This window comes from Anopheles gambiae, chromosome 3, assembly GCF_943734735.2.
Source record: "Anopheles gambiae chromosome 3, idAnoGambNW_F1_1, whole genome shotgun sequence".
Classification (NCBI taxonomy): domain Eukaryota; kingdom Metazoa; phylum Arthropoda; class Insecta; order Diptera; family Culicidae; genus Anopheles; species Anopheles gambiae.
Window position 1 is genome coordinate 30,716,420 of NC_064602.1, and position 21,420 is coordinate 30,737,839.

At 46.9% G+C, this 21,420-nt stretch overlaps 1 protein-coding gene across 8 annotated transcripts in view; it reads left to right on the forward strand.

Annotated features, from left to right (window-relative positions):
• Positions 1-16,057, forward strand: part of LOC1280252 (uncharacterized) — a 107,686-nt gene extending 91,629 nt beyond the window's left edge. For 5 of the 8 annotated variants that reach the window (XM_061661664.1, XM_061661661.1, XM_061661665.1 and 2 more), the window contains 13 exons: positions 33-755; positions 839-2,968; positions 3,042-3,334; positions 3,407-3,543; positions 3,917-3,976; positions 5,216-5,315; positions 6,051-9,110; positions 10,382-10,471; positions 11,116-11,303; positions 11,381-11,567; positions 11,635-11,925; positions 12,024-12,213; positions 12,291-16,057. In XM_061661664.1, the coding sequence (XP_061517648.1) occupies positions 33-755; positions 839-2,968; positions 3,042-3,334; positions 3,407-3,543; positions 3,917-3,976; positions 5,216-5,315; positions 6,051-9,110; positions 10,382-10,471; positions 11,116-11,303; positions 11,381-11,567; positions 11,635-11,925; positions 12,024-12,213; positions 12,291-12,411 (7,570 nt within the window). In that variant the 3' untranslated portion in view covers positions 12,412-16,057. The remainder of the gene's footprint in view (positions 1-32; positions 756-838; positions 2,969-3,041; positions 3,335-3,406; positions 3,544-3,916; positions 3,977-5,215; positions 5,316-6,050; positions 9,111-10,381; positions 10,472-11,115; positions 11,304-11,380; positions 11,568-11,634; positions 11,926-12,023; positions 12,214-12,290) is intronic. The other 3 variants (XM_061661667.1, XM_061661668.1, XM_061661669.1) reach the window with 1 other exon arrangement.
• Positions 16,058-21,420: the final 5,363 nt, after the last annotated feature.

Consider the following 21,420-nt stretch of genomic DNA (forward strand, 5'->3'; position numbering starts at 1 on the left):
CTTCTTTCTATTTTCCCTCCCGTCCCACACAGATGCACGGTGGTGCTGTTCAACTCCAAAAAGCTGTCCCAGAACTTCCTGCTCAACACAACGAAGAAAGCCATCACGGCGGTCGCATACTCCGAGTGTGGCCGGTACCTGGCGACGGGCGAGTGTGGCCACAATCCCTCGATCAAGGTGTGGGAGCTGGACGCGTCCGGCGGCCCCGGTGGCGGTGGTGCGATCGAGAACGGGGCGGCCGGTAGCATCGTGGCCGAGTTCTCGGGCCACAAGTACGCGGTCAGCTGTGTGGCCTTCTCGCCCACGGGCAAGTACCTGGTGTCGGTCGGGTCGCAGCACGACAACATCGTGAACGTGTTCGACTGGAAGGCGAACCTCAAGATCGCCTCGAACAAGGTGACGGCCAAGGTGGTGGCGGTGAGCTTCAGCGAGGACGGCAACTACTTTGTGACGGTGGGCAACCGGCACGTGAAGTACTGGTATCTGGAGGGCAGCCGGAAGTACAAGGAACCGATCCCGCTGATGGGCCGCAGCGCCATCCTGGGGGAGCTGCGCAACAATGACTTTTGTGCGGTGGCGTGCGGCAAGGGCGAGATGGCGGAAAGTACGTACGCGATCACGCGGAACGGCCATCTGGTGGAGTTCAATGCACGGCGCCTGCTCGATAAGTGGGTGATGTGCAGGACGAATGCGGCCAACTGTATGGTGGCCAGTACAAAGTACATACTCGTCGGTTGTGCCGAAGCCATCGTGAGGTAGGTGTTTGTTTGGAAGCCCTTTCAAAAGATGACAGGAACGAATCTTTAACGCTTTAAACCCTCTATATTTCTCTTTTTAGGGTATTTAATGCCGAAACGCTAGAATACATTACCACCCTGCCCCGGACCCACTTTCTCGGCGTGGATGTGGCGCAGGGTGTCCACATCAACCACATGATGGCGGTGCCGCAGAACGCCAAGTACCCGGACACGATCGCGATCGTGTACGACGAGGCCCGGTCGAAGGTGACGTGCGTGTACAACGACCACAGCCTGTACATCTGGGACCTGCGGGACATTCGGCGGGTGGGCAAGAGCCAATCCTTCCTGTACCACTCCGCCTGCATCTGGGGCGTCGAAACAGTGCCATTCAGCTACCAGCAGCAGCTCCGGCAGCACAACGGCGGGGCGGCGAACGGGGCCGGCGACACGCTGCCGTCCGACTGCTTCATGACCTGCTCGTCCGACGACACGATCCGCGTGTGGGACGTGGACAGCTGCGAGACGAACGAGGTGTACCGGAAGAACATCTACAGCAAGGAGCTGCTGAAGGTGCTGTACATCGACGACGAGCTGAACTTCATCAAGGACACGGACAATCCGATCCACAGCACGGAGAAAAACTCCAGCTACGACGGGCGGAACGGGGTCCGGTGCATCAAGATCAGCCCGGACAGCCGGCAGCTGGCGACGGGCGACCGGAGCGGCAACATTCGAATCTACAATCTCAGTAACCTTAAGCTGATCACAACGATCGAGGCGCACGACTCGGAGGTGCTGTGTCTGGAGTACACGAACGAGAAGATCGAGCGGCGGCTGCTGGCCAGTGCTAGCCGGGACCGGCTAATACACATCTTCGACTGCGAGGCGAACTATCGCATCCTGCAGACGCTGGACGACCATTCGAGCAGCATCACGTCGGTGCGGTTCATCGGGGCGGGCAAGCAGTTCCAGATGGTGTCGTGCGGTGCGGACAAATCCATTATCTTCCGGCACTTCCAGAACAACGTGTTTCTTCGTGGGAACAATTGCTCGGGAAAGAACACGCTGTACGACATGGAGGTGGACAGTAACAGCAAGCACATACTGACCGCGTGCCAGGACAGGAACATCCGCGTGTACAGCACACAGAACGCGAAGCACACGAAAACGTTCAAGGGTTCACACTCGGACGAGGGCAGCCTGATTAAGGTGAGCCTCGATCTGAGCGGGATCTACATTGCGACGTCCTGCACGGACAAAACGCTCAGCGTGTACGACTACTACTCGAACGAGTGTATGGCGCGCATGTACGGCCACAGCGAGCTGGTGACGGGGCTAAAGTTCACCAACGACTGCAAGTATCTCATATCGGCCAGTGGCGACGGGTGCGTGTTCATCTGGCAGGTGCCGCACGACATGATCGTGACGATGCAGGCCCGCCTGTCGCAGCAGGCACTGCGGTCGGGCTTGCAGCCGATCCCGCGTACCCTCCAGCCCACCAACCCGTTCACGGATGCCATTCTCAACCACCCGCAGCCAACGCCACCGGCACCGAGCAGCGTGTCCGAGTTTGGCTCTCCGCCGAACAGCGCATTCCTGGTGGACGATGCGCCGGGTACGCCCGGGTACCGGTTTTCCGACGTCGGCCAACTGCCCCAGTGGGCCAAGCGGAAGCCGTCGGAAGATTTGCAATCCAGCTCGCCCGTACTCGGCAGCAGCCCGAGCCAGACGGGGGCGAATTTCGGTGGACTAGCGCCGAAGCCGCGCGGTCGCTGGGGCCAGAAGGGTGTCGGTGGCCAGCTGGAGGATCCGTTCGATTTGCGAAACATCGTGGAGAGCAGCCCGCTCGGCACCACGTTCGTGGGTGGTGACTCGCGGCAGCAACCGACAACGCCACAGCCCAGCGCCACCGCAGCGACCGGCCAGCCGATACATCCACCGGCCACCAACACACCGACGTCCGGGTACAATAGCAGCGGCTCGAAGGATGTGTACAGCAACGCCTACCTCAGCGAGGACAGCTCCATCGACAGTGGGCGCGAGAACCGGCGGCCCGATCTGAGCTCGTTCCTGCACAAGAAGATCACCGAAACGAAGGCGCTGAACAGCCTGAACTCGGAATCGAACACCGAGCACGACGGGGACGTGGAGGACATTTCGGACGGTGAGCGAACGAGCTCGGACCACGGCATGGTGTACTACCCATCGGCGGCGCCATCCACACCGACGTACGTGGCACCCCCTTTTCAGTTGTCACATTTGAATGTGTTTTTAATGAAAGCTTCATTCATCGTTTTACAGGGATTTCAAAATCAACGAAATCGACACGAACGAGCTGCGCAAGTCGATCCGGCGCCAGAAGCTGGAAAAGCAAGGCCTTAGTCTGGCGGCTCAGTTTCAGAGTGCCGCTTCCGGCACCGGTACCGGCACGTCCGACGACGAGGATGAAGGCTCGACGCCCAGTGGCGACAATGCGGATCGATCGCTTGCCTCCACCCTCGGCGGTAGCTCGGAAAGCATTCCGCAACAGACTTCGTCCACCTTTCTGCAGGCCGTCCTCGATGGGCCGGGCAGTTTATCGGACCGGGAGCGCTGTAAGTCTGTGGCTGCGATAGTCAACCGAGGGAAACGTATTGAAAGCTTTTTTTCCTCCTTCATCTCTGCAGCACAAGCGCGCAAAAGCATGAGCGCCAAGCACAACAACGATGCGAAGATTACCACCAGCATATCGAAATCGTTTGCCAACAACAAAAAGGAAGAGCTGATGAAGGTGATCAACGAGGCAAAGGCAAAGCTGGAGAATGTGAGTATTGGAGTGGTGTGTGTGTGGGTCCGCAGAAACTCCCCTCCCGGAATCGAATCCCGAACCCAACCAATCCCGTTTCGAAAAGTGTACTTTAAATGTTTTAGCATTCCGTGTCCTATTTTCCAATTTCCCTCATTTCATCCAATCGACTACGTAGACATGTGTTAAAAATTAATGGCCTTCCTTTTTGATGGGATTGTGTGTGTTATTTTCGCCTTTGTCTGTTTGTCTATGTGTTACGCTGATTTTCATTTATTTTTAATTATCGTTAATGCGTGTTGTTGTGTGTTTCTCCCCGCTGCTGATATGAAACCATCCTTTCCTGCATTCATAAATAACTCCTTTTTGGTTGAAACTATGTATTTTCTAGGGGATAATGTTTCATAATAAGCGTGAGATTAAACCTCCATTAAATTATGCTCAATTCAAGGTGAGAATCCGTGTGTTTCCATGTTTTTTTTTTGGTCCATACTACTGCTGTTGAAGCATTCTACTACTGCTCACTTGCACACAGACACACAATATGCTTGTAGAAGAAGGTGATGTTTTAACCCACTTTGTGTCGGTAACACACAGTGATTGTGCTTGTTCATTGTTGAAATGCATCGCAAATTTTAATAATCTCACTTTCAGTTTAATATCTTCATTCCTCTTAAGTGCGTGACATCCCTTTCTAATGATAGAAATAACGCTTTAATGATCTTTTTTCGCTTTTAATAACAAAAGAGTGGCCATTTCATAAACCTACTTCATAAAAAGTCCTACCAAAGCTAATGATAATGCGACACGCTCGTTTTGAATCCACAAACTCCTGGTAGCATAATGCTGTCCACCCAGGAAAGCTATCAAAATGTCATCAATCAAATCAACCGTCCGACCCCCTCCTCCTACCTTTTTCTTTGTTGCTCTCCACTGTAGCAATGGCAATTTCGATCGGTAATTAATCCATTCCAGTTGCAGTTTGCAACCGATTTCCACCTACACAGCGCCATGCTCGGTTAGTTCCGGCTGTGGTTTTGCTTTTTTCTTCCGTTCTGTGTATTATATCACAGTGTTGCATTGGAACAATACACACCCGATGGGAGAAAGAGCTAAACACTACTGACTGGCCACAGTAGAATAACACAGATCGAATGATTTACGATGCAAAGTCGGCACGGTGTGTTTCTCGTTTGCTTAGCCGAAGGAGAGGACTTTTGTCTTTTGTAGGAGCTTGTTTTCGTTCGCATGTAGAGTCAGTGTGATTCATGCCGTTTTTTGATTTGGTGTGTATGCAATGGGACAAAGAGTAAGAGCGTCATAAATTGTGTTGTTTTGGACGAGTGTGCAAATAAATGGAAACAGATATAACTTATGTCTCCATGCCAATGCCGATGGAGGTTTGAATTTAGTGCAATAACATCTAGCATTTCGTAAGAATAAACTACATTTTGGCTGTGGCTAATCAATATTTTCTTCAAACTTTAAGCTACAATCGCGTGGTTTAACAATTTCCTTAACAAAAATTGATCCAGATTGACCATTCTTCTTAAAACAGCCATTTCCTCCTCTGTAATCCAACCACTAATGCAACTGTCCACTGGATATCTTAACATCTTTCCACTAAATACGCTTCAGCATCGTTGTATGAGTAAACTAATCAACTTTACTATTCCACAAATGCTTCCAGGTCGGCTACCGGTCCGGTCTACGCGCTAGTCATAGCATATCCGACTTGAGTCACTCGATGAACATGTCGGGAGCGAGTCCCAACCGCACGCAACGGATAGGTAAGAGTTTTCGCTTCCCTTTTCGTATCACACCTACACACTGTCACACATCTCCTTCATTCATTGTTTTTCCCCATTTCGTTGGTGTTCTGTTTTATGTGTTTCTTTTTAATGTACTAACATTCCACAACACGAGGCCTAAAGCTAACTCAAAGTAGTGATTTGTTTATTTGTGTGTGCGCGTGTGGCCACAATCACCACGGGCTTGCTCTGCGTGTGTTTCGGGTTCACATTTGTTTCATTCACATTATATTGATTTCTTTTAACACATTTTCCTGGTTGGCAGGAAAGTGAATTGGTTTGTTCGCTTGAACCAGAAAGCTAACTGCACTGGGAGAGAGTGGTAGAAAGCTGTTGATTGTAGGAAGCAAGTAAAGATAGCAAAAAAAAGTAATTAATACAATCACCGCGCTATTGCTGCCGCAGTTTCCTGAAACCATTCTGAAATATTGTCCAAATTATGATATCATTTTGTTTGATTCGATCTTCTGTTCTTTTTGCCATTCTTTGTTCTTATTCCGTCCAACGTGTAACCGGCAAGCCCGTCGACGTCTGGAATGTATTTTTCATCTCGCAAATCGTATTTTCTCTTCCCTATACTTTCCATGCCGCTCATATTCTTCTTCGCTCGTTGCAACCGGTTTGTTTGCGATACGGTAATAAATGGTAAATGGTTGTTTTGTGGTGCGGTTATTTGTTTTGTGCCGAATATTGGTGCCATCCTTTTCTCTATAGAAGTAGATAGTAATCTAGGTCCGAGAGTGTATCACCCCGGTGCTGGTGCCGCGGGCCCTTACGGAGGAGCGCCCGGCATGCATCCGAACTCATCCAATTTCCTTCACAGTGCCGCTCCACGCTCGAAGCTGGCCCAGAATTGTATGCTTATGAATCAGATACAGCAAGAGCTTCCACCGTATCCACGGGACGTTGGCATCTACGAGCCCGGTCCTGCTCAAAGGCCGGACAAGCTAGACCTGGTGGAGCTACCCCCGGTGCCAGCCGACAAGCTCCGAAAGCATCCCGGCATTCTGAAGAACTACAAATCCTGTCCCGTGTCGCCGGTGCACGAAGAGCAGGAATGGTCGAGCCCTTCCAATCACGACGAATCATCGCACAACCAGCAGAAAACGCTCGACCGTACTGGGCGGCAGATGCGCCACTCGATGTACTACGAAGATGCCAAAACGATACTGAGCATGATACACTCCGACACGGAAAAGATGATACGAGAAATTACGAGCAAGTACGGCGATCTGGACGACATACAACCGACGGCAAAGGTAAAAGAGGAAGGAGAAGAAACAGTACCGCCACCACCACCGTCGACAGTGGCCAAATCGGGCTCTAAACCACCCGATACCAAAGCTTCCACCGCTCGCGAACACCACGAACATGGATTCCTATCAGAAGACGAACCTAACTTTAGCTCCGACTCGCTGGAAGATTGCAGTCTCGATCTCGATCTCGAACGGCAAGGCCTCCCGGTGCCAGCGAGAAAGAAGCAAACTTGTGCCAAACATCACCCGGCGAAGCGAACGCCACTCACACTGCCAAAACGATCCGTTTCCGATTACTTTATCTACGATCAAGCACCGCAAGGGCCGAGCGAAATCCCCTACCGCAACGTATCGCTCTCGGACATCCTGGATGACGAGGAAGCGATCCGGCAGGCGGAGAATCGATTCCTCGAAACGCAGCGACACTCGAGCGCTAGCTTCTTCCTCGGTCAGCAGTACCCCACGAGGAAAAGCCAGGAAAGCATCCTCTCGGACGAGTACGGAAGTGGAGGTGTTAGCTTTTGCAACAGCATGGAAAGCATCTTGTCGGACGATTCGGAGTGCAAGAGTGCACCGCTGGAGGTGCTGTTCGGGCGCATCCGCCGCGATCATCACGGTCAGGCGGGACATGGGCATGGCGCCGGGCGTAATGCGTCCGGCAATTTCGAGTACAAGCTGGAAGGACTCGGCTGTGCTACGTCCAAATCGTACGGTTCCAGCCCGAACGCAGGCTGCGGGTTTGATTACTACATGCAGGGTAACTATTTCCATGCGACGACCGCAACTGACAGTAGCTACTTTGGGATGGTACAGGATAGCCTGGAGTACGGGGGACATGAGCGACGCGTCCGGCAAGGTGCACCCGGTATGCCAACGTCCATGAGCTATCCACGGTTTCTGCCCAGTCTGGCGGCTTCGGCCGCCGCTCCACTGTCCTCCGGGCGGGAGGAACTACTTTTCAACGAAACGTTCGAGGAGGGAGAAGATTTCATCCCGTCCCTAACGTCCAAGGCGGCGCAATATGGCGGCGCTACGGTGAAGAGTCTCAGCAAGGACTTTGCCAACCAGCGGAAGCAGATGAACTCCAATCCACTCTACAACTGCAACGATGGAAATGGTGTTGCTGCTGCTGCTGCTGCTGTTGGGGCAGGAAATGGAGATCTCTTCATTCGAAAAACGGTTAACGCGACAAACCAGCACCAAATCACCCGATCCGACATCTTCGGCACCGAATCGTCCGTGTACGTGATGAAGAAGTCGTGCAGTTTTGAGATCGAAATGGGCGGTCGTCGCATAGCGCGGAACTCGAAAAAATTCGAACAAAACCTGCAACGCTTCGAGCAGGAGCGCAAACAATCGAACGAACGCTTCCTTCATCAACAGTTTGGCGGCACGTTGGAGATGGATTACGTGCCGCACAAGCCACCGGTAGCGCATCGTCGTTCCGCCAGCATGAAGGGCCGGGGACGGGTACGGTCCAAGGAAAAATTTAACACCATCATCGGTCAGATGAGCAACTCTCCTGGGCAGTGCGACGAACCTGCAATGATCGGCGGTAAGTTGCGCGACTTTGTCAATCGAGACTTTGTGATGCCAAACAAACCGCCGTCTTCTGAGGTGATGTCCGTGTCCGTCGGTGGGGCACCGCGCCGCTGTGACATTGGGGAGGAAAAGTCTTTCGAGGTGTACGTGGCAGAGAAGGGCGTCAGCGAGGACGACAATATGGACAGTTTGGAGCTGCTTTCGAAGGCAAAAAGTGCCGCTTGCGTGCGGAAAGAAAACTCCACCGATTCGCTCGACGCCCCGGGGACGGTTGAGGGAGTGACGGAGATCGGTGTGGAAGCGCTGGAAGAAGGCATGGATGCGGCGCCTGAAGATGAGGACGTGAATGCCGCTGTCGATGCACTCGCTGCGGAAGAAGCACTTGAACTCCCTAGGAAAAGTCTCACCCAAGGGGCAACGAGCGAGCTGGAAAAGCTGATCGATCGTGGTCTGCTAACGAGCGGCGAGTACAACCGCTTCCTGGACATTGAGAAGAAGATCGACATCGTTAACAAGCTGGTGGAGCTGGAGGAGCGCAAGCTGGAGCAGGAACGGACGGCCAAGGAGCATCGCATGCGCCCCTTCAACTGTGATCCCCGCCAGAAAGGGTACGTGAAGAGTTTGACGGAGAACTTTGACCGGCTGGCGAAGGATGCCCAGGAGGAGCTGGAAAATGAGAAGAGTTGGCATCTGGCGAAGGCTCGCATGAAGCGCAACTTTAGCCTGCCCGATGTGCTGGACTTTGGTGCGGACTGTTGCTGCCGGCATGCTGGGAAGTGCTGCGAGCGGCGCGGCGACGGCGAAGAGGACGATGACGATGAGGCCGATGAGTGTGTGTGCTGCGGGGACGGGTGCAATGCGTACAAGCAGAAGGACGAGGAGGAGCTGTCGGAGAAGGACGAAAACTCGATGGCGGCGGCGGTGGCGGCCGTGGCAGCGGCCGTCGCTGCCATCGGCATGTCGCACAGCGATGAAGGTGTTTATTGATTGTCTTTTCCAGCTCGCTCCAGTTGCAGCCAAAGATGTTGTTGTTTCAATATGTTGGCTCTTTGGTTTTACTGTTTCAAGTTGATAGCGATTCTCGTTTCTTTGTTTGTATGACGTGTCTTTTCTCCTTTCGTTTACCATTGTGCACGAGATTTTGAGTATTTTTTTGTTTCATTTTCATTCCTTTCTTTACGTCCAGAGAAGAATGTTACGCATGATACATTAAAAATACAAATTCTTCTATCTTTTCTTCAATTCTTTCATGTTTGTTCAATACGTCTAATGTGTCAAAAGTTTTTCCATGTTCAGAATGATTTCAAGCTTTTTCTATGTAGTTGTTGACTCTTTATCCTATTCCTTTTGGTTTGTTTTTTCGGTGATGGGTTCTTGTTACGCAATTGTTTTTACTGCTTTTAAGGTGTTTTGGTGTTTTTTTAAAAATATATTATCAGTATTGCCACTCTTTGCTTTAATTATGCCACGCTACTAGTGACTCCACTTGTGTCCTGCCTTGCACCATATCGTTCTTTGCTCCGTCATGTAACGACGTCATACTAGCGATGAAATAGTCCATAACTCCATCACTATCTTAAAAAAGGTGTAGGACGGTTAAAGCTCATCGCGTCTTTTAATCTTTTTCGGGGATACAAACTCCCCCATTAAAATTAATTTTAAAATAAAATCGTAATTCGCAATCTCAATTTGAATGTATTTCTTCGCGACGACTACAATAATGCAACATCATAAACACCTAATTTCGTCCACTGATCCTATTGTAAACAGGTTCTTCACATTCCTGGTAGCCTTTCTCATGTAATTATCATTTTCGATAGCAAATAGTTTCTGTTTCGTATCCTAACCCTAAGCGTTGTAGATATTTATTTCCGTTTTTCGTTGCACCCCATAGCTGTTGAAAGTAACTAAATGATTATTTTAGAGCGAATTTCCTGCGTGCCATTACGCAGCAGGGAAGAAATGCCCCCTCCGCGAAGGCTAATGTTAAATCAATTTGTTTTTCTTTTCTTTTTTCTTTTTCTCTCTTTCTCTCTCCTGTACGTGTTTGGTGTGTGCGACTGTGAAAAATCCAAAAAAACGAACATTTTCCTGATTTAACTCTCCCCGTACTTGTGTATGAAACACAAACCACCAAATCCCCCGTTGTACTGGGAATGCTACACGAAAAAACGTGCCCCAAACACACAATGTACTCCCCAATCAAACAAAATACTCCCCAAAAAATCAAAAACAACTGTTCTGTAGGCGGTAATCCCCGAAGCTTAATCTCTGCGCAAGATAGTGAATCTTCGATTAGACGTGCTTGTTCGCTTAGTGATTTGAGTATGGGAAAAGGTAAAGCATCGTTTTATTTTATTTTTTTATTTTACTTATCCGAAAACATTATACTTCTATCTTGCTCTCTTTTACACTCCTGTTTGTTTGTTTGTTTGAGTTTTTCGACTTTATTTTCAACATTGTTTTTTTTACATTTATTGCACTTTATTACGTTGTTTTTTTCTCGATTTAATTTTCATCTTATACTTCACATTTTTACTTCTACACTACTAGTTCTGTGTGATGTTGGTTAGTTTCATTTCACACTTGTTTTTGTTTGATGATCACTTCATTTTGCATGATGTTTCTGTTAATTATTAAAAAAACAATATATGATTTCAACTCTTAAATGTCTCTTTAAGTTCAATTTGATTCATTTTCAAAAATTTTAAATTATCAATGTCAATTATGAATCGTTTTGTCAATGTCGAAAAGCTATCAATTTTCTCTTTAATATTCAAAATCTCTTTTTCTCAAATAGTTTTCAAAAAATAGAATATTTTGAAAATAATACATTTTTCTTCTTTTTTTTTGTAATTTTCTTTCCCATCTCTGAATGGCATGATTTTCCATCCTCAATGTGCGGTTTTCTTTCCTTCAACTGTGTTTGCCCGTTCGTTCCGTTTGGTTTTGACGTATGAAATGAACATACTAATGTGTAGGCTACAAATCGCCCAATCAATCGACGGCTGGCAGCGGACAGTACAAACCATCGGTAAGCAACCGAAACACCAGCACACCGACACGAAACACACCGAAACGGAGCACGTCGTCGGTCGGCAAGGGCGGTGCCTCGCTGTCCACGGGCATGGGCGTGCGTAGTATTTCGGTTGGAATGCTTAATCAAGCGGTAAGTATTGCAGTTTTGCAATGTATTTTTTGGTATTCAAACTGATTTTAAAACAATTTCTCGCTTAATTTTCACAGAGTGACTCCGAGGCGGAACCGGCAGGCACACGGGGTGGTCTGCTGAAGCCTACGATTTCTTCCCAGAACAAAATTAACGGCACGGGCAACGGTACCGGGCCGGGTAGCGGGGGCAAATACATCAACCCCCGCAGCGCCGCCGGTATTATTAACCGACGCAAAGGCCTGCAAAATGCGTACAGTAGTGGTAAGTGTGAGCAAAACGCTCCTTTCCCTTCCCGGCGTTTACTAATTATTATCTCATTTTTTTTTAGTAAATATCTCTACCGCCGGTCAGGACGAATCCAGCTCGGAAGAGTCGCCCACCAGCACGGTCAGCACCGTGCCTGCGAAACCGGCCGTACCGCCCCGGCCGCGTAGCATCGCCTTCGAGCACAAGCGGATAGCCAACGCTAGTCAGTTGAACGTGAAGAAAACGGTGACCGTCGGCGGTACGACAACCATACCGGCCGATGCCACCACCAACGGTGGCAGCAACAACAATGGCAGCAGCAATAATGGTGCCATGCTGCCCGTAAAGGATGCCGATCTGGACAATGCTGACCGTACGTTTTAAAGCTGTTTGACCATTAACATGAAACAATGGATTGAATGTAGAGAATGTCACTAATTTATTTTCGAATTTCGTTTCACTCGTTTTCAGTTACCAACCAGCTCTGTACGAACATTATCAACCAGCTCGTGCAAACCACCTCGACCGTGATTCAGCTGCACCAGCGGCTCAAATCGAGCGACGAGGCAAGCATCAATGGGCGCAACAATTCGCTCATGCTGAAAGAGCTCGAAAATGCCGTCATAATGACGCAAAACATGCTCACCAAAGTCACCAACCGGTAGGTCCAATGCCATTTGCTACGAAAATCAGCTTTGCTAAAAATGAATTGTGTCTCTCTCTGTGCCCATTTTGCAGCAATCACAACGACGGTATCAACAATAACAGTATGAGCAACAACACCAACAATCAAATCATGTACGAAAAGTGTGTCGACATGCTCAACCAGGTGCAGAAGCACGTGAACAATAACGGTTAGGATGCTGCGTCGAGCCTCGCCAGTGTGCCGTGCGGATGTGTGCGGGGAACGGTGATCGATAACAGTCTAAAACATCAACAACAACATATACCTGTGTTCATATCCTGCTCGCACACACACAAACAAGTGGGAAAGGGTATGCAAAAACAAAAACAAAAAACGGAAACATTCCCCCAGGATAATGCCGTCAATTTTCAAGCCGAACGACGAAATTGTAGAGAGTTTTATGTTTTACTTGAATGGATTGATTGTTCTGTGTAGTGTGTGTTTTCAGCTGTTTTCTGTCTGTGTTTTTCTTTTCCATCGCAAAGCTTGTATGGAACGAAACACGAAAATACGAAATTGGATTACATTTTTTACGTCCGAGATGTTGTGTGTATGTTTGTGTACGTAAGCGAAACGATGAAATTCATTAGTCGATGAAGATATATCAGCGCCATATCTAGAATTGAGTTAAACATTAAGATACGAACCGAAGGAGAAACCCTGCGTAAACCCCTTAAAGACATATGTGAAGAAAAAAACAAGATTTTATGCTGTAAGTAAGACATCTTCTTTCCGTAAACAAAACATATTTACCTATTAATCTATTAATGCACCCATAAGAAACAGTTGCTTAAGTTTAGTCGCTAGCGCAATTCAATAACGTGTGTTTGGAATATGATCGTCCGCGCCAACAGAGCTTTGTTGCCGCAGCGAGTTCTGTTCTGTTCTGTTTTGCGTTGCTCGCGCAAACACACAAAATTAACGTTAAGGATAAGCGATAGTTTTTGTTCTGTTAGCGAAACCTTGTTTATGGCAGGTCTGTTGAGTTTTGAGCATTTGCATTGCATTGTGAGGAGTAGCAAGGAGCAAACAGAGAAATATCCATCTGCATCTACGCCGTCCAAATGAGCTTTTGTTTAGTCGAAAATTGTTAGTTAGTTTGTTTGCTTTTGACCACCAGCTTCACTCGTGGTCGATAGGGAAAAAGCATGTTTTTGTAGTTTCGTTCATAGAGAGAGAGAGAGAGAGCTTCAAGGGAACTCGAACATTCTGCACATTTACCGTAGATCGTTAATCTCCCAATCTGTTCAATAGCATTGTGCACGTTACGTTTAGGTGGTATGTTTTTTTGGTAGTAAAATTAAATGCTAGATTATTGTCCGTTTTTCTTTCCCCCACCCTCTTACAAACACATGCCACAAATACACATACACTCGTTGAAACGGACGCATTTTAAACAAAAATCGGGTACATCGAACTATATCGTCGGTATTCCCGCGTGAGCGTCCTCTTCTTCTTCGCAATTTATACTCTTATTAATCGATAGTGCTTAGACGGCATGAAGAAAGGACGAAAGTGTTCATATGTGTATGTGATTGGGGTTTAACGTATATATATAACGTACATATGCAAACCAAAAGGGATGGGGTGGGGAGAAAAACAGAAAACGCCTCTAATTACTAAGCCACGGCCGCAGAACCGTTTCAGTCAGTACTAATAAACTAAGCCTAACCGCGATATCATGCTAAACACAAAACACACACAGACAACATTAAACAACAACAAAAAACTATTAAATCATATTGATTTACCTTTTCCTTCCCTCATTAACGAAACAAACAAACAAACAAAAACACTAAATCATAATTAACCTACAATACTATGGCGGAGGGTGGAATGGGCGGACGAGTAAGAGTGGGTGTAAACGAGTAAGGAATTTAGCAAGGAATTTAACGTTTAATCAATGTGCTGTGGATGATGTGACTATTCTAAACGTGAAGCCGGAAGGTAGTCAGTTAGGAAGGAAGAAGCGATGGCAAAGTATGTGTGTGAGTGAGGTGTAGAAAACATAAAAACACACATTTCGGTGGCAACCACGCATTAACGCTGTACATAATTGACGCTTTAAAGAAGTTTGGTATTTTGTATTCCCATCGGGCCATCGGTTCTCCCCCATTGGGAAGTGGTTTGAATTCGCTAAATACCATCAGGTTTAGCACACACACATACATGAAGTAGTCGAAGGTGTACGCTATTTAATGGGAAACTGTAGAAGTAACACGAGAAGTACTTATTTTAGCCGGTTTTCGATGAAAAGTTAACTAACTCACGCGAAGCAAACCTAAAACATTGTCTTTCCAGAAAATAAATATGAAGTGAAACCTCAAACCTCAAGATAAACGCATAGTAGCAGTGTGTGTGCGTTTGTGTGTGGTAGCGTACATGATGAGAACATTCGAACGACGAGGTACCTTAAATACACACCGTAACACACAAAAAAACAAAAGTAGCAACTATAAAACACAGCAGAAAGCATCCAGCAATCCACCCGGGAACGGGCAAGTAGATAGTGCGTGTAAGGAAATATTTACAAATGAACGATTTCAACCACACTTGTACTACTACCCCATCTGGGGTGCATTTTGTCACGTTTGTTTTGCAATAATAGCATGCAAATCTTACCACAAAACTGTGCTATCTGTCTATAATGCTCTTTGTGGGTAGGTGACATTACGAAGAAAGAGAAGCACTCTCGAGTCTCACTACACACAATACAATTTGTAAGGCAAAACACACCACCACACCTTAGACGAGGTGGAGGCAAAACTGTTCGTCAAAACAACAACTTTATCCAACTTTCTCTCTTATTAACGTTTAAACGACTTAGTCACTGTCATTGTCATTTTGGTCATGTATTTCAATCTTACCAAAATAATGTCCAACACACACACACTTAAAAGTAATTAAAAGAACGTTTCTTCCAACATCGTGCAACCGCTGGATGTTGTCAGTTTTCATGCCAAACCTTCAGCAGTGTAAACGTGAAAAGTGCCCCCGAAAAGCGCTTAAAAAGTTCATCTCCCGAGCAGTTAGGAGTGTTTTTGACGGTAGTAAAAGCGGTATGAATTAGTCCGTTGTACATTTCGTGCGGAAGCAAAAACGAAAACTCTACCCGCCCGCCCCCATTATTAAGATCTATCGCTATTTGCTACAACACTACATCAAGTATAAGTATATATTAATAATTATAATTATCTCCTTTCGCTAATACCGTCGTTATTACTACTTCACTCACAAACCACGGGGGTGTGTACGCCCTTACCTACCGGCAGGCACACCTTGAGTGCTGTTAATAATACACTCACAAAACTTACACAACACACTTATGAACGCTGGGGGAACAGGTCCCAGGACGACAGGATACATCGTATCGGAAAGCACATACAAGAACTGAACAGAAGTAAGGATTTGTGCAAGAAAAGCAAAGAGAATAGTGAAAACATGGAGACAAAACACCTTGTGCAAGGAATTGTGCTCACTGGCAGGAATTTAAGGCGAGCGAACAGAGGAAGAGGAAGCTTGGTGGCCGTAGTAGCTTGTATAAAACAAAACCCCCCATGTTTAACACACTCGAACTCGAAGGTGAACACTAATTTAACATATTGATCCACAGCCAACATACATGGAGGGAGACAGTGTAGCATACTAAAAAAACCGCCAAACTAATGGTAACAAGCGCCGTGACCGCGCTAGGGCAGCGAAGGAATACGCGGATCGTAAAAGGAAAGAAGTGACAACAAACAGCAAACAGTACGATCGTATATGTGAGAAAACGGAAATGGAAATATATTTAAAAACCCAAGACAATTTAAAATCCAAACTGAACCGCTTATCGCGCGCTTGCGCTCATAATCACAGGACGCTTTTTGGTATATGAACGATTACGAAAGAAAGCATCGAGTAGAGAAGGCTTAATGCTGGTGAAACGACGTTCTCTCATCCTGCTTTGTGAAACCTAATAGCTATGCTGCTTCTACTAACATCTTCAGCGGCCCATCGCGTTGCGTTCTTTGCGTTCGGTGCTACGCGATCGATCGAACGTCCAAACGAGCCACGGATGGGCGGCATGCCGGGTGAGACATCCAGCAGCAGGGTATGTGGAAGAAAAGATCCCCCCCAAAGGACGGGTTGCTTGCGTTTGCAATGGCAAGGAATTTTGGTCCCTTTCGGTCTGGATGGAAAGCTGTGGAAAGAAGCTAAACACAGGTAGGTTTGAGGGATGGTAAATAAACAATTTTAACATAAATTAATGGGAAAGCTTTTTCTACCAAAACTATTAACCCATCATCCGTGCTTTAAACGTTCTTTCTGTGCCCACACTCGAACACACACACACTCTCGTCCAATTCGTGTTACCGATTAGTCGTTAAGCACAACCACAGTGTAAATAAGTGTATAATTTTTGGAGTATTGTTTAAAGCAGTAATTTACCATTTTATTACTTGATCGAGCTCTTCATCCAACCAGCAAGGCAAATAAAATTCAATGGAGTCTATAGACACCCTGTGCATACCGTGAAATGTGTGTGAAATCAATATTAGAAGAGAAAGAATCGCCTAGTGAATAATGTCCGAAAATTCTCAAAATTCTGAATCTTCGAATGATTAATCTCTATGAAGTCCATTTCCTTTAGTGATTGTAAGTATATGAAGGTTAAAACTGTAAAATATCTCCATCGAGTACCACTCACTGTGAAACCTTTTCTTATCATTTTAGCTGAAACCAACACACAGTATCCAACCACACCAAGGCAAATTTACAACCTAGTGAAGTGAGTGCAAATACTACCCATTCAGGAAGAGCTAGTGGTCATCATCATTTATCAAACATTAGCAACAAAGAAAACGTAACACAAAACAGTAAGATGCCATTACCCAGATTACTACAAACCACTTCAACACCCTTTTATCAGCAACCGGTGCACCATATCACATGTTTCTTTCGTCCAAATTAACCCACCCGTCGACCGAACCAGCGCACCCACCCTCCAATGTGCGAAACCCAAACGACGCCCAATGGTGGCACACACGGTGACGCCACGATGAAAAGCGTAAGATAACGCAACAAAACGGCGTTGCGTTCTTCGCCATCGCGATACACATCAGCAGCAGGGAGGCAGAGATGTCCTTTCGCACAATCTATGTCCGTGTGTGTGTACGTGTATTTGCAGCCCGAAAATTGGAAAGTGCAAACATAGACGAATGTAAATCGATTCCATTTTCATCCCGCGAGCGATGCTTCTTCATCGGCCCGCTTTGCGCAACATCAAAGCACGTGGTGCGGGGTTGCGTTACACACAAAAGGCTGCTGCGGGGTGGATGGAAAGCACACACTTATTTGCACTGTCCGAGTGTGTAATGGCGCGGGAATGGATGCTGTACAGCCGCAGGCCGTAGCTATCGATCCATCTGTGCTGCAGTGCACACAGGCCGGATTCGCCGGGTTTGTTTAATTTCGTTAATTGAAATAGTGTCGAAAACGACACCGGCAAGCCCGAGATTTGTGAGGGATGAAGTGCCAGCCAACACAGTTGACACAACAGTTGTTCGAGTGTCCGTAGTGGCATCGTGGCGATGGACACAGGGACGGGACACACACACACACACACGTGGTGAAATGGCTACCACAAAAAGCGGAACGAGAGTTCGCTTCGGAAACTAAACTTACTCTGTGGACTGTGTGCAAACGTGTGTGAGGGACAGAGCAGCGGCTAACCGAAGAACCTTACTCCCTTTTTGTGGGGTGTTGTTTGATCTAGTGCAATTGATTTGCTTTGCAGAAGAAGAAAAAAATAGGAAGGGACAGCAAAAGCAAAAGGGGCAAGCTCGGTTGAAGCTCGTTGATAAGATGCCACATGGAAAAAAACGGAAAACTGAAGTGAAAATGGAAATGGCCGTCGGGTGTCCGAGGCTCACCGGAGAATGGAGAACTCCACCCACACGATCTGATGGTCATCTGGAAGCCGCTCTTGTTAAAAGTGGTGTGCAAAGTAAACCTCTCTATCTGCGCTGGTCCCAGTCTCCTGCCCGGTCGTAGCACGGGTACGCGTTGGTCAAAGTGGCCAACCGGTCCGAAGGTCCGAAAGTAAATGTGTATGTGTGCTCTTCATCCGGGCACTCTCAATAGAATCTTTCGCTCTCTCTCACTCACACACAGAGACCAAGAGCCCAGTTCGCATTAAAATTGTATGCCAGCATTTGAAATGCATGGACCAGACAGAGCAGTGGCCGGCGGGATGGTGGTTGTCCCCGGCATGGAACTGACCCGAGCGACCGAGAAGGTGTCCATCGCCATCAGGATTCGGTGGCCGGTGTTTCTACCATTCAGCTGGCTAACAATCCCTCTCTTCAGGACCTCCCTCTTCGTTGGGCAGAAAAAAAGACATTCAGAAAAACGGAACCCTGGGTCAACCCGGTCAAAAAGGCACACACGTTCGTTGTTCGTGGAATTTTCAGCAAGTGAACACCACAGCCCGGGCTTTTGGTGAACGGGCACACACGACATACACCACCATCACCACCTTCCTGTGCTTGATGGGGAGAGGCAATGGGGAGGAAATCAATTTTCCGTTCGCAAACAGTGCCGTTAAAGACTTCACACTTTTTTTACAGCACACTTGTAGGACAACGATTTTTGAAGGACAGACACCAAGCGACGAACCGTATGCATAGGAACAGTGTATCCTTTCTGTTTCGAGCTATTTTTAGGCGCAATGTTACGGTGAAGCAAGTGAGCACGTGTGTACCCATTTGTACAGTTCCGATGGGATGTTCCGAAAAGTCAATTGGAAAGCTTGTGCAAAGCAAAAAAACAGAACAACATACTTGTGATTGATAAGTAAACGTGAACCACAGTGTACCTTGTCATTCGCGTGTCCCTACAGCGTTCTGTTTCATTTTACAGCTACGAAAGAGAGCGAAAGTGAGCGATAGTCCTGGAAACACCGGCACCGGATGTCGTGCCAGTTTGGTAATTGTTAATGTGACAAACACACACACACACGTCAAGCATTGTTTGATGTACTTTTTGAGCGATGATGAACGGATCAAACTGTTGGCAGATCTTTTTTAACCGGGGTCTTCGGAATGGATTGTATTAATCCACTGTCACCGAGAGTCTACCGGTGACGTACCGTAACAGCTGGTAAAGAGCACTAGAGAACGAGTGAGGGATGACAGTTGTAAGAGTAAGAGTATTTGCATGATACTTGCTGAAATGCAATGTAATTAATAAGGATTAGGATGAATTTGGTTATTAATGTGCAAAACAGGTTTTATTTTTTTACTATTATTATGAAATCAGTCAATCGACAAAGATGTCCTTTTTGAATCCAGAAGGGATCATATTTTTAGAGCTAGATATTTTAAATTAATTTACTTAAATTCAACATTTTAGAGCAAACATAATGATTGATTAATATCGAATTTAAAGAAAGAAAAAATATCAATACATGAAAAAGGATATCAAACAGGAACGGGAAGCAGGAGAGCATATTGGAGATTATTCTGGTAACGAACTTATAATGAAAATTGTTGCCCTTCCCTCTCACTTACTCATCTCTCTTTACTAAAATTCATTTAGGATTAGGCTCTCTCCACTTATCGGCATTATAATTCTCCACTTCTAATTATAATAATTATCCATATTTCTAATTACCAATAGCAATTTCGATTCGGCAACGTCCATCAGAGAGAGAGAGAGAGAGAGAGAGAGAGAGAGAGGGAGAGAGAGAGGAGAGAGAGAGAGAGTATCGAGGAAAATGTGCCAAAATTTGCCAACCCTCCCTATGCGAAGCTAATTACTCGTCCGTTCCCTGACATGCGATAATTTGTCATCATCATCATCATCATCGTCAGGATCATAATTTTCACACACCAACAAGCTCATTTTGCGATAAATGCCAGGGTGACAAACGATTTACTCCTACGCGCCCAATTACACCAACCAATATGCTCGCTTGGTGTGTATGTCCCCCACAACGATTAACCCCTCACCATGCCGGGTGCTAATCGATCCCTGCTAATTTCGCCGTTTATTTATTGCCTGTTGGACAAGGAACGAACGACGGGCAATTGGTCACAGCGCTCTCGAAAAGGGGGTTCATTTCCTAGGGTGGTTGAATGGGTGCGTATGGTATGGATGTGTGGTAGCGCAGGAAATGGAGTAAAAAGGTTGAGTAAAGATTTAAAATTTGATGCATCCACATACCGATTGAAAAGGTTACACAAAAGCTAGTTGGCATAGTGTAAAGCTTACTTGCCAAAGTGCGATTAGTGATAGTAGCAGGAGTAATTATTGTTTGCATTACTTACTAGGAAATAGATACTTTGAGGCTTTATTTGCACTGCGTGATGAATAATTTATTCGACCAATCTCCCGCCCGCTCCAGACCATAACCTCACGGGCCCGCGAGCCCTAAAGTGCGTCCCGAAATCAACCCTTCTCCGTCCTTCTCAAGTGGCCTCGGTGGTGGTACGGTACGCGAAAACGTAGCGCGCGACCGCTAACCGGTTGTTTTGCTGCCCTTTCGACATTATAATGCCCTCACTCGCCGATCGACATTAGTAAAGCAAGCAAGCAAGCAAAAAAACAACAACCAAAATCCCGTTGGGAAAAAGAGGGTTCGTCTCTCTCTTAGCAAAGGCAAGCACGAAAAAACAACGGATTGGGCGAACAAAAAACAAGGGTCCCGGCCGAAAGGGGGAGTCCGAAGAGCAAAATAATCCATCCATCTTTCCCCCTTACCAGTCACCTCACCGAACAAAAAACCAACGGCACCAACCCGGAAAACTAATAAAACTGTAACAATTAATTTGCGTGTGCTCACCACCACCACCACCACGCCGCTTGAAATGTAAACATATTAACTGAACAAGGCACAACAGAAGAAATACTTCTAGCAAGCGGTGAATACAGCGGCTTGTGTTGCCCCGCTTGCTTTGGTTGGTTGTTGCGGTGCAGAAAAAGGGATAGGGGTGTGTGCATGTGCATTTTTGCCAGTTCTAACGGCCCTCTTTCAAGGGCATGCCGGCAAAAGTGTGGTGGTGGAAAATTAGGAGCATGCTAAAATGGGAAGGTGTTTTTCTTCTAATGGTGCATGAAGTGGGCCATTTTTAGAGGGGGTGTAAGAGCGGGGACAGGACAGGAGTTTTGGTTAGATGTTGCATTTGCCTACCCGGTAAG